Source organism: Cololabis saira, chromosome 12, assembly GCF_033807715.1.
Source record: "Cololabis saira isolate AMF1-May2022 chromosome 12, fColSai1.1, whole genome shotgun sequence".
In the NCBI taxonomy this organism is placed as follows: Eukaryota; Metazoa; Chordata; class Actinopteri; order Beloniformes; family Belonidae; genus Cololabis; species Cololabis saira.
The window spans coordinates 45,760,491-45,773,500 of NC_084598.1; the positions used below are offsets into that span (position 1 = coordinate 45,760,491).

Genomic DNA, 13,010 nt, shown 5'->3' on the forward strand with positions numbered 1-13,010 from the left:
AACCAGCAGGAACCAGCAGGAACCAGCAGGAACCTGGAGGAACCTGGAGGAACCAGCAGGAACCAGCAGGAACCAGCAGGAACCAGCAGGAACCAGGAGGAACCTGGAGGAACCAGCAGGAACCAGCAGGAACCAGCAGGAACCTGGAGGAACCTGGAGGAACCAGCAGGAACCAGCAGGAACCAGCAGGAACCAGCAGGAACCTGGAGGAACCTGCAGGAACCAGGAGGAACCAGCAGGAACCAGCAGGAACCAGCAGGAACCAGCAGGAACCAGGAGGAACCAGCAGGAACCAGCAGGAACCTGCAGGAACCTGCAGGAACCAGGAGGAACCAGCAGGAACCAGCAGGAACCAGCAGGAACCAGCAGGAACCTGCAGGAACCAGCAGGAACCAGGAGGAACCAGCAGGAACCTGGAGGAACCAGCAGGAACCTGCAGGAACCTGCAGGAACCTGGAGGAACCAGCAGGAACCAGCAGGAACCAGCAGGAACCAGCAGGAACCTGGAGGAACCAGCAGGAACCTGCAGGAACCAGCAGGAACCTGGAGGAACCAGCAGGAACCAGCAGGAACCTGCAGGAACCAGGAGGAACCAGCAGGAACCAGCAGGAACCAGCAGGAACCAGCAGGAACCAGCAGGAACCTGGAGGAACCAGCAGGAACCAGCAGGAACCAGGAGGAACCAGCAGGAAACGGCAGGAACCTGCAGGAACCAGCAGGAACCAGCAGGAACCTGGAGGAACCAGCAGGAACCAGGAGGAACCAGCAGGAACCAGCAGGAACCAGGAGGAACCAGCAGGAAACGGCAGGAACCAGCAGGAACCAGCAGGAACCAGCAGGAACCTGCAGGAACCTGCAGGAACCAGGAGGAACCAGCAGGAACCAGCAGGAACCAGGAGGAACCAGCAGGAACCAGCAGGAACCTGCAGGAACCAGGAGGAACCAGCAGGAACCAGAACCAGCAGGAACCAGAACCAGCAGGAACCAGGAGGAACCAGCAGGAACCAGGAGGAACCAGCAGGAACCAGCAGGAACCAGCAGGAACCTGGAGGAACCTGGAGGAACCAGCAGGAACCAGCAGGAACCAGCAGGAACCAGCAGGAACCTGGAGGAACCTGCAGGAACCAGGAGGAACCAGCAGGAACCAGCAGGAACCAGCAGGAACCAGCAGGAACCAGGAGGAACCAGCAGGAACCAGCAGGAACCTGCAGGAACCTGCAGGAACCAGGAGGAACCAGCAGGAACCAGCAGGAACCAGCAGGAACCAGCAGGAACCTGCAGGAACCAGCAGGAACCAGGAGGAACCAGCAGGAACCTGGAGGAACCAGCAGGAACCTGCAGGAACCTGGAGGAACCAGCAGGAACCAGCAGGAACCTGCAGGAACCAGGAGGAACCAGCAGGAACCAGCAGGAACCAGCAGGAACCAGCAGGAACCAGCAGGAACCTGGAGGAACCAGCAGGAACCAGCAGGAACCAGCAGGAACCTGGAGGAACCAGCAGGAACCAGGAGGAACCAGCAGGAACCAGCAGGAACCAGGAGGAACCAGCAGGAAACGGCAGGAACCAGCAGGAACCAGCAGGAACCAGCAGGAACCTGCAGGAACCTGCAGGAACCAGGAGGAACCAGCAGGAACCAGCAGGAACCAGGAGGAACCTGCAGGAACCTGCAGGAACCAGCAGGAACCAGCAGGAACCTGCAGGAACCTGCAGGAACCAGGAGGAACCAGCAGGAACCAGAACCAGCAGGAACCAGAACCAGCAGGAACCAGAACCAGCAGGAACCAGAACCAGCAGGAACCAGAACCAGCAGGAACCAGGAGGAACCAGCAGGAACCAGGAGGAACCAGCAGGAACCAGAACCAGCAGGAACCAGGAGGAACCAGCAGGAACCTGCAGGAACCTGGAGGAACCAGCAGGAACCAGGAGGAACCAGCAGGAACCAGAACCAGCAGGAACCAGAACCAGCAGGAACCAGAACCAGCAGGAACCAGAACCAGCAGGAACCAGCAGGAACCAGAACCAGCAGGAACCAGAACCAGCAGGAACCAGGAGGAACCAGCAGGAACCAGGAGGAACCAGCAGGAACCAGAACCAGCAGGAACCAGGAGGAACCAGCAGGAACCAGCAGGAACCAGAACCAGCAGGAACCAGGAGGAACCAGCAGGAACCTGCAGGAACCAGCAGGAACCAGCAGGAACCTGCAGGAACCAGGAGGAACCAGCAGGAACCAGCAGGAACCAGCAGGAACCTGCAGGAACCAGCAGGAACCTGCAGGAACCTGGAGGAACCAGGAGGAACCTGCAGGAACCAGCAGGAACCAGCAGGAACCAGCAGGAACCAGCAGGAACCAGCAGGAACCAGCAGGAACCAGCAGGAACCAGGAGGAACCAGCAGGAACCAGCAGGAACCAGCAGGAACCAGCAGGAACCAGCAGGAACCAGCAGGAACCAGCAGGAACCTGGAGGAACCAGCAGGAACCAGCAGGAACCAGCAGGAACCTGCAGGAACCAGCAGGAACCAGCAGGAACCTGGAGGAACCAGCAGGAACCTGGAGGAACCAGCAGGAACCAGCAGGAACCAGCAGGAACCTGCAGGAACCAGCAGGAACCAGGAGGAACCAGCAGGAACCAGCAGGAACCAGCAGGAACCAGCAGGAACCTGCAGGAACCAGCAGGAACCAGCAGGAACCAGCAGGAACCTGGAGGAACCAGCAGGAACCTGCAGGAACCAGGAGGAACCAGGAGGAACCAGCAGGAACCTGGAGGAACCAGCAGGAACCTGGAGGAACCAGCAGGAACCTGCAGGAACCAGGAGGAACCAGGAGGAACCAGCAGGAACCTGGAGGAACCAGCAGGAACCTGGAGGAACCAGCAGGAACCTGCAGGAACCTGGAGGAACCTGCAGGAACCTGCAGGAACCTGCAGGAACCAGCAGGAACCTGGAGGAACCTGCAGGAACCTGCAGGAACCAGGAGGAACCAGGAGGAACCTGCAGGAACCTGCAGGAACCTGGAGGAACCAGCAGGAACCAGCAGGAACCTGGAGGAACCTGCAGGAACCTGGAGGAACCTGCAGGAACCTGGAGGAACCAGCAGGAACCAGCAGGAACCTGCAGGAACCTGGAGGAACCTGGAGGAACCTGCAGGAACCGGCCGGGTCTCACCGTCTGCATCAGCGTGGACTCAGAATTGGCCACCAGCACAAACACGTCAGCGTCCAGGCAGAACTTGTCGATCCAGCTGTCCAGCTCCGTGGTGACGTCGATGCCCGGGCTGGAGGGGGAACAGGAAGTGGTTTAATGCAGGACTAGTCCCAGTCCCAGATCCAGATCCAGATCCATCCATCCATTATCTATACCCGCTTTTTTATCCTGTGCAGGGTCACGGGGTCTGCTGGATCTATCCCAGCTCGTATTCAGGTGAGAGGCAGGAAGTTCACCTGGACACCAGTCCATCACAGAGCCACATATACAAACAACCAGACACACTCACACCTACTGGAAATTTAGGCTCCGTTTCCACGTATCAAAAACGCTGGTGTTTTCCTGCGTTTTGTTCGTTCGTTTACACGAAAATGAAGCTCAAAGTCTCCAAAAACCATCCTTTCTGAAAACTCAGACCAAAGTGTAGATTTTTAAAACCTCCGTCTTCACGTTTGCTTGTAAACGGAGAGAAACGGACATTTAGGTTTCAGAACGTCACATTATGAGACAGAAACGTCACCAGCGTCATGAGTGACACCTGTGGTTACAATTAGTTTGTAACCGTCAATATTTTCTTGTATTTTACCTGTTTTATATTCTAAAGTCACACTTAAAAGTAACTCCACTTCTCTGTCACTCCAAACCAAAGACTCTGGTTCATCTTGGAAGTAACTGGAAGTTACTCGTGTCATTTGTTGATGTTTTTTTCCAGGATTCTGATTGGCTAGCATGACTTTATCTTCTCGTTACACTGCCCCCTGTAGGTTTGGCTGCTAATAGCACCTTAACAGATATTTATGCAGGTTGCTGGAAATGATGGGATTTTTCAAAACGTAGAGGGGTAAATATCCGTTTTTGAGAAATTTTGAGAAAAAAGTCGAAAATTTGAGAAAAAAGTCGAGATTTTGTGAAAAAAGTCAAAATGTCGAGAAAAAGTCGAAGTTTTGAGAAAAGAGTCGAAATGTCGAGAAGAAAGTCGAGAAAAAAGTCAATATTCTTTAGAAAAAAATCGAAATTTTGAGAAAAAAGTCAGAAATTTGTGAAAAAAGACAAATAGAGAAAAAAGTGGAAATTTTGAGAAAAAAGTGGAAATTTTGAGAAAAAATAAATTAAAATGCTGAGAATAAAGTCGAGAAAAAAGTCAAAATTTTTAGAAAAAAGTCGAAATGTTGAGAAAAAAGTCAAAATTTTGAGAAGTAACTCCACTTCTCTGTCACTCCAAACCAAAGACTCTGGTTCATCTTGGAAGTAACTGGAAGTTACTCGTGTCATTTGTTGATGTTTTTTTCCAGGACTCTGATTGGCTAGCATGACTTTATCTTCTCGTTACACTGCCCCCTGTAGGTCTGGCTGCTCATAGCACCTTAACAGATATTTATGCAGGTTCCTGGAAATTATGGTGGTTTTCAAAACGTAGAGGGGGAAATATCCGTTTTTGTAAATACCTGGCTATGTGGAAACGTGGCCTTAGAATCACCAACTAACCTAGCATGCATGTTTTTGGACTGTGGGAGGAAGCCGGAGTACAGGGAGGAAACCCACGCAAGCACGGGGAGAACATGCAAACTCCACACAGAAAGATCCTGCCGGGCCTGGGAGTTGAACCGGGAACCTTCTTGCTGTGAGGCAACAGTGCTAACCACTAAGACACCGTGCTGCCCTCAACTCAATTCAATGTACTTTATTTGTTTAACAGGGACCGTACATATTTATGAACATGTGTAAATATTCACGGTTGTAGCCAGTAATTTCCACCATTCGTCCCCGCGGCAAATTAATGCCAGAACCAGAACCAGAACCAGCAGACAAACGAGATGAGATATTCCCTCCTAAAGGGGAGTTTTTCCTCCACTGTTTGGCTTAAGGTTTTTCTCCCACTATGGGGGTTTTTACCTCCATTGTTTATGTAATAATTGCTCGGGGGTTTATGTTCATGTTCATGTTCTGGGTCTCTGGAAAGCGTCTAGAGACATCTGTTGTATTAGACGCTATAGAAATAAAATTGAATTGAGATATGACATCCATAGCAACAAAACACAACATTAAAAAACACGACTGAGCTAGATAAAAATCATTAAGCAATAAAACATGTTACACTTGATAAACCAGTAATTAAGTGACCATAAAGCTAAAGTGCTAAGCGCTAAAGTGCCAGAGTTTGTAAAGTGCTGATGCAGACTGCACATTGCCCTATTGCACTTTATTGCACCAGTTGGCATTATAGCAAACATATTTGTTACTATGTATGAACCATTGCACATTTGTCCCAGTCTCTTCCTCGGACTGCATACATTTAATCTAAAATACTTTTGTCAGGCACAGTCAGGTATAAAGTTAAAGCTCTCTTAAAGCCAAAATAGTCTTAATATCTTACCAAGGTGAGTCTGTTTCGTTCAACACTCCGACGTGTTTTCTCTTCAAATGCGTTACCGACGTGTTCCATGAAAAGCAACGTCGGCTTTGCAAACCTTGCAAGTATCTTTTTATTCACCGTATCGAGGCTAAAATGCTCCCAAACTTTTTACGTTTTATCACCTGCAGCTGCTGAGACGCTATCGTGCAGAGACGCTATCGTGCATGTGCGACTCTCTGCAGAGATTGAAGTGAGACGCCTCACTCCGTTGGAAAAACACGTCTGGCGACAATTGTAGACAATGGAATTCATTGTCGACAATTTTGATTATCGATTTTTGTCGACAACGTTGACGAATTGTTGCAGCCCAGATCCAGTCCCAGAACCCCAGCACAGACCCTGAAAGCCCGGCAGCTGCGTGGATCTCACCTGTCCCCAGGTCTCACCTGTCCCCAGGTCTCACCTGTCCCCAGGTCTCACCTGTCCCCAGGTCTCACCTGTCCCCAGATCTCACCTGTCCACCAGCACCAGGTCGTCCCTCAGGAGAGCACACTTGACTTTAGGCCACATGATGCAGACCAGACTGCCGGCGTCCAGGTCCTGGTCCTGGTGGAGGGCGTGGGCCAGCTGGTTCACCGTCTGGACCGGAGACACAGGGGACATGGGGGGACAGACCAGAGACAGGGGGGACAGACCAGAGACAGGGGGGACATGGGGGGACAGGGGGGACAGGGGGGTCAGCCATAGGGGTGGGCAAAAATATTTATACGGCAATATATCGTGATACATAGTCTCACGATACGATATCGATATCGATATCCAATATCGCGATATATTGCTGTATCAATATTTTTGCCCAGCCCTAGCTGCACTTTATTTTTGTGATTTCAATTTCAGTGTGGGTGAGACACTGCATTTTATTTTGAGTATTTTGTATCTAAGAATAATGCTCACACTGCACGTTTCATTGTGTTCCAGTGTGTTTTTTCATGCAAATATGTTGCATAATTAAAATGGAAAGTTTGAATTACATTGTTTTGACTCAGTCTGTCCAATGAATTATCACTATCATCTGATGTACATTTATACAACTTGGATTTTAAGATGTGTAATGCATTTTTACATTTTTTCGGTGAACTATGTAGAATATTGCGATATATCGCATAATCAGGATATCGCAATATTGTATCGTATCGTGATGCGTATCGTATCATGAGGTCCTTCCCAATACCCGTCCCTAGTCAGCCGGGTTCACTAGGGACGGGTTTATCCACGGTCACGGGTCCTACCCACCTTGATGCTCTTCCTCTCCTCCGAGCCCTCGGTGAGCAGGAAGGCGTCGTTGCCGTCGGTTCCCTCCACCCTCAGGAAGCAGTTGGTGGTGTGTCCGATCCCCGACGGCAGGACTTTGTCACACAGCATGGCGTTGATCACGGAGCTCTTACCGTTACTGGTCCTGAAAGCAGGAAGTGGAGCGAGTCAGCCAGCAGGAGGAATGGGAGATATTTTACCGTTCACGGTTTACCGTCAGAAAAATTCCCCACGGTAAGAATTTTTCATCTCGCGGTAAAAAGGATAAATTCCTGTTGATGATGTTTTTGTGTAACAAACATGTTTGAAGGCGGATCTGAGAGCGAGGAGCTCGTTGTTAAACGAGGCTCCAGCTCCGTTATCTGGAACTGGTTTGGATTTAAAAAGAGACGAGGAGCAAACATCATCTATTACAGGACTGTCTCAGTATCAGTTCATCAATGATCAGATCATCAATGATCAGATCATTGATGATCTGATCATCAATAGTATTAGGTGTTGTGGTTCTTAGCCTGATAGATCGTTCACCATAAAGAACTACTGGTGGGCGGGGCTAACTCACCGGTGGACGTGGCTAACTCACCAGTGGGCGTGGCTAACTCACCGGTGGGCGTGGCTAACTCACCGGTGGGCGTGGCTAACTCACCAGTGGGCGTGGCTAACTCACCGGTGGGCGGGGCTAACTCACCGGTGGGCGTGGCTAACTCACCGGTGGGCGTGGCTAACTCACCGGTGGGCGTGGCTAACTCACCGGTGGGCGTGGCTAACTCACCGGTGGGCGGGGCTAACTCACCGGTGGGCGGGGCTAACTCACCGGTGGACGTGGCTAACTCACCGGTGGGCGGGGCTAACTCACCAGTGGGCGGGGCTAACTCACCAGTGGGCGGGGCTAACTCACCAGTGGGCGGGGCTAACTCACCAGTGGGCGGGGCTAACTCACCAGTGGGCGGGGCTAACTCACCAGTGGGCGGGGCTAACTCACCAGTGGGCGTGGCTAACTCACCGGTGTGGGGAGCTAACTCACCGGTGGATGTGGCTAACTCACCGGTGTGGGGAGCTAACTCACCGGTGGATGTGGCTAACTCACCGGTGGGTGGGGCCAACTCACCGGTGGACGTGGCTAACTCACCGGTGTGCGGGGCTAACTCACCGGTGGACGTGGCTAACTCACCGGTGTGCGGGGCTAACTCACCGGTGGGTGGGGCCAACTCACCGGTGGACGTGGCTAACTCACCGGTGTGCGGGGCTAACTCACCGGTGGACGTGGCTAACTCACCGGTGTGCGGGGCTAACTCACCGGTGGACGTGGCTAACTCACCGGTGTGCGGGGCTAACTCACCGGTGGACGTGGCTAACTCACCGGTGTGCGGGGCTAACTCACCGGTGGATGTGGCTAACTCACCGGTGTGGGGAGCTAACTCACCGGTGGGTGGGGCTAACTCACCGGTGGACGTGGCTAACTCACCGGTGTGCGGGGCTAACTCACCGGTGGACGTGGCTAACTCACCGGTGTGCGGGGCTAACTCACCGGTGGATGTGGCTAACTCACCGGTGTGGGGAGCTAACTCACCGGTGGGTGGGGCTAACTCACCGGTGGACGTGGCTAACTCACCAGTGTGGGGAGCTAACTCACCGGTGGATGTGGCTAACTCACCGGTGTGGGGAGCTAACTCACCGGTGGGCGGGGCTAACTCACCGGTGTGCGGGGCTAACTCACCGGTGGACGTGGCTAACTCACCGGTGTGCGGGGCTAACTCACCGGTGGACGTGGCTAACTCACCGGTGGGCGGGGCTAACTCACCGGTGGGCGGGGCTAACTCACCGGTGGGCGGGGCTAACTCGCCGGTGGGCGTGGCTAACGCACCGGTGGGCGGGGCTAACGCACCGGTGGGCGGGGCTAACTCACCTCCCGAAGAAGACCACCTTCATGTGTCGGCGGGCCAGAACTTCTCCGATTCCTCCCACCTTGGCCAGGTAGCCCTGCACGTCCTGGACCTGCTCCTCCGTGGTGACCGGGTCCAGCTGCTCGTTCCTGTACGTATCTGGGAGAAATAAATAATAATTACATTAAATATAGGACTGTTGGTGACGGGGTCCAGCTGCTCGTTCCTGTACGTATCTGGGAGAAATAAATAATAATTAAATTAAATATAGGACTGTTGGTGACGGGGTCCAGCTGCTCGTTCCTGTACGTATCTGGGAGAAATAAATAATAATAATTAAATTAAATATAGGACTGTTGGTGACGGGGTCCAGCTGCTCGTTCCTGTACGTATCTGGGAGAAATAAATAATTAAATTAAATATAGGACTGTTGGTGACGGGGTCCAGCTGCTCGTTCCTGTACGTATCTGGGAGAAATAAATAATTAAATTAAATATAGGACTGTTGGTGACGGGGTCCAGCTGCTCGTTCCTGTACGTATCTGGGAGAAATAAATAATAATTAAATACATGTGGGAGGGGTTAATCAGCTCAACAGACTACAATCACACCAAACCACCTTTTCCATCAACTACAAAGATCCACATGTGCTTTTTTCTGGGCAGAGAAACTTAGTTAACACATTTAACTAGTTTAGTTTTACATCGTTAGCCGGACCGCTGATCCCGTCACAACTGGGTTTATTAGTTTAAGTGTGTTTGTTGATTTCATCGTTTGTCTATTGCAAATAACGTCCTCATTTCCCAGCTGGACGACCAGAGCTACATGTGACGTTAGTTACACATTGGTCTCTCTTGGTTTTCTGGTAGTTATTCTGGTGTCCTGGGTTTTACTCTCTTCTCTATTCCGCTCATCCTCCACCAACCAACACGTAGATGATCTGAAGTTTGTGTTTTATGTTTAGTTAGTTGTTGCTTATGTGTAGTTTAGCATCACAATTTATCCCAAGTGTTTAATTATCTTTTAACATTTGTGTAAATTAATTCTGATTCATTTGAATGAGAGAAGTTGTTTGTGTTTCTTTTATACATATTTGTCACAGTTGCTGGTTGCAAAGGTCTGTGATTGTGTAACCCCCGGCAACAGGCTGGAACGTATGGAATAACAGCTGCTTTGACCAAAGATCCTCTATACAGAAGATAGTGCATTACCGTTACTGCCAATGGTATGAAATAGTCTACACTTCCTGTCTCTTAAGTGGGCGTGGTCGCCCCTCTGACCTCACTTCCTGTCTCTTAAGTGGGCGTGGTCGCCCCTCTGACCTCACTTCACAACACCACGGACCCGTTCTGCAGGAGTTGGTGGAGTGGTGTGACAGCTCCAAACTGGAACTAAACCCCAGCAAGACCAAAGAGATGGTGGTGACCTTCTCCAGCAGACAGAGGGATCTGGCTGCTGCAGTCACCACCACCATCCACGGGAAGCCAGTGGAGACAGTCGTGGAATACAAATACCTGGGCACCATCTTTGACAACCTCCTGAAATTCTCCACCAACACAGAGGAGATTCTCAGGAAGTGTCACCAACGGCTGTACGTCCTCAGGAAACTCAACTCCTTTGGAGTCAGCCCTCACATCATGTTGACTTTCTACTACGCCTTCCTGGAAAGCATCATGACCTTCTCAATGACCTGCTGGTTCCACTCCCTCAGCATCCAGAACAGGAACAGACTGCACAGCATCACTGTGCTCGAAAATCATCGGCCTGCCGGTCAGAACTCTGTCTGTGGTTTTCAACCAGCAGGCCCTCAGTCAGGCAGATAAAATCATGAAGGACCCCTCCCACATACTCCATCCTGCATTCCAGTGGCTCCCCTCCAGGAGGCGCCTGCGCTGCGTCGCCTGCAGGACTGAGAGGAGGAGAGACACTTTTGTCCCCAAAGCTACCCTATTTTTTAATTCCAGCTGCTAAACTCCATCCCCCACATCCACAGACCCCCCCCGGACTACTCTATACTCCTGTTGGACTGTTTACATCCACTGTCGACACTTTACACTTACACTGACACTTTATACTTTATATTTTATTTATACCACTACAGTCACTCTATTGTAGATTTTTCGTCATTCTTATATTTATACATTTTTTGTACATAACGAGACATGCCCTGTTCCTTTTATTCTATTTTACTTCTTATTTGATTTGATATTTTTAACGTCTTGCTGCTCAGTTGTCTGTCTGGGAATTGCCCCTCGGGGATAAATAAAGTTTTCTGAATCTGAACTTCCTGTCTCCTAAGTGGGCGTGACCGCCCCTCTGACCTCACTTCCTGTTTCCTAAGTGGGCGTGGCCGCCCCTCTGACCTCACTTCCTGTTTCCTAAGTGGGCGTGGTCGCCCCTCTGACCTCACTTCCTGTCTCCTAAGTGGGCGTGGCCGCCCCTCTGACCTCACTTCCTGTCTCCTAAGTGGGCGTGGCCGCCCCTCTGACCTCACTTCCTGTCTCCTAAGTGGGCGTGGTCGCCCCTCTGACCTCACTTCCTGTCTCCTAAGTGGGCGTGGTCGCCCCCCTCCCCACATCGTTTTGGAACATACAACACTAGATACAGTACAACTTTCTTCCAAAAAGACTTAAATAATAAAAATAACAGTATTATTAACCAAAGAAGCAAGTTTTATTTTAGTTTTAAACTTCATTTTATCCGATGGGAAAACGATGAGAGCCAAATCTGGCGAGAGTGTGTTGCTCAGACAGAGACAGGTCTCAAACAAAGTTCATTTTCTCCTAATCTGTCGGTCTGAAAATGTCCATTTTGGTGTCAGAATGTTCAGAAGGTTTGTGGCTTTTGAAAAATGGGTCCCATATTTACTTAGGTTACTATGGGGTGAAGGAATTGGTAATAATCTGTGCTCACGTTCACTTTTCCCATAGGACTCAATAGACTCAGGACCTGCAACCGGAGTGGGCTGTAGAGTTTATTGAACGTCTCTGCTTTGACACTGATTTTGCTGATAAGTTATTATTTTTTCTGATGAATCAGGTTTTGATTGATTCATTTTGATAAGTAATCTTCTTTATTAATTATTCATAATTATTAATATCCCTCTAATAACTGAACCAGCACCCCCATTGTGGGACAACATAAATGTTGCCCCGTGTGAGGTTTTTAATATACCAGTGTCAAATCCGTGTAAAATATTCATTTTGAAAAAAGAAAATAATTTTTTTTTAGTTTGGTTTTTTATTTTTAATTATTCTTTTTTAATTATTTTTTTTATTGTAATTTTTTTCAAATGTATTAATAAAATGTTATTAGAATTGTTTGTTTTTTTTAAACGGTAATTGATACCCCAACATCTCTGAAATGCAAACGTACATATTCATATTAATTAATAATATTTACTTTTCTTTTAGTTTGGGTTTAGATTTTTAATTCTTCTTTTTTAATCAAACTCTTTTATTGTAATTTTTTTCAAATGTTTTAATTTAAAAAAAAATTTTTTTTTATTAGTATTGTTTTTTTTACAGTAATTGATACCCCAACTTCTCTGAAATACAAACATACATATTCATATTAATTAATAATAATATTTACTTTTTTATTTTGGTTTTTAATTCTTCTTTTTTAATCAAACTCTTTTATTGTAATTTTTTTCGAATGTTTTAATTAAAAAAAATTTTTTATTAGTATTGTTTTTTTAATGGTAATTGATACCCCAACTTCTCTGAAATGCAAAAATACATATTCATATTACGTAATAATATTAATATTACATATTATTTTTTACTTTGGTTTTTAATTTTTAATTATTTTTTGTTAAGTCAGGTGGTGGGCCGTTTTGATTAATCCGTTTTGATTAATCCGTTTGATAAGTCATCTACATTACAAAAACTATCATAGGATAATTACTAATAACTCTAATAACTGAACCAGCACTACAGGTTGTCAGAACCGGGTTGATTGACAGTTGCAGCCCTGCCGGCGGCGGCTAGCGGTTAGGGGCTAGCAGCTAGCGGCTAGCGGTTAGCAGCGCTGGCCTCGTACCTTCCAGGAAGGCGGCGCTCTCCCGGATGTAGGCGCCCAGCTGCTCGAAGATGCCGTTGATCTTCTTCTTCGCCGTGACGAAGTGCTTGAGCGGCGACGCCTTCACCTCCGCCATCATCCTCTTCTCCTTCTTGCAGGTTAACGGGGCGGCGTTGGCGCGAGAGAAGACCAGAGACATCGCACTGGAGGGAATAGAACCGGCAAAGCACGTTAAAACA

General features: G+C 49.0%; 1 protein-coding gene across 2 annotated transcripts in view; it reads right to left on the reverse strand.

Moving 5' to 3' along the window:
- mfn2 (mitofusin 2) overlaps window positions 1–13,010 on the reverse strand; it is a 59,745-nt gene that overhangs the window by 41,039 nt on the left and 5,696 nt on the right. For both annotated transcript variants that reach the window (XM_061736922.1, XM_061736923.1), the window contains exons 2-6: window positions 12,793–12,974; window positions 8,773–8,908; window positions 6,849–7,011; window positions 6,070–6,194; window positions 3,164–3,272 (exon numbers count right to left, since the gene is read on the reverse strand). In XM_061736922.1, coding sequence (XP_061592906.1) covers window positions 3,164–3,272; window positions 6,070–6,194; window positions 6,849–7,011; window positions 8,773–8,908; window positions 12,793–12,970 — 711 coding nt within the window. In that variant the 5' untranslated portion in view covers window positions 12,971–12,974. The remainder of the gene's footprint in view (window positions 1–3,163; window positions 3,273–6,069; window positions 6,195–6,848; window positions 7,012–8,772; window positions 8,909–12,792; window positions 12,975–13,010) is intronic.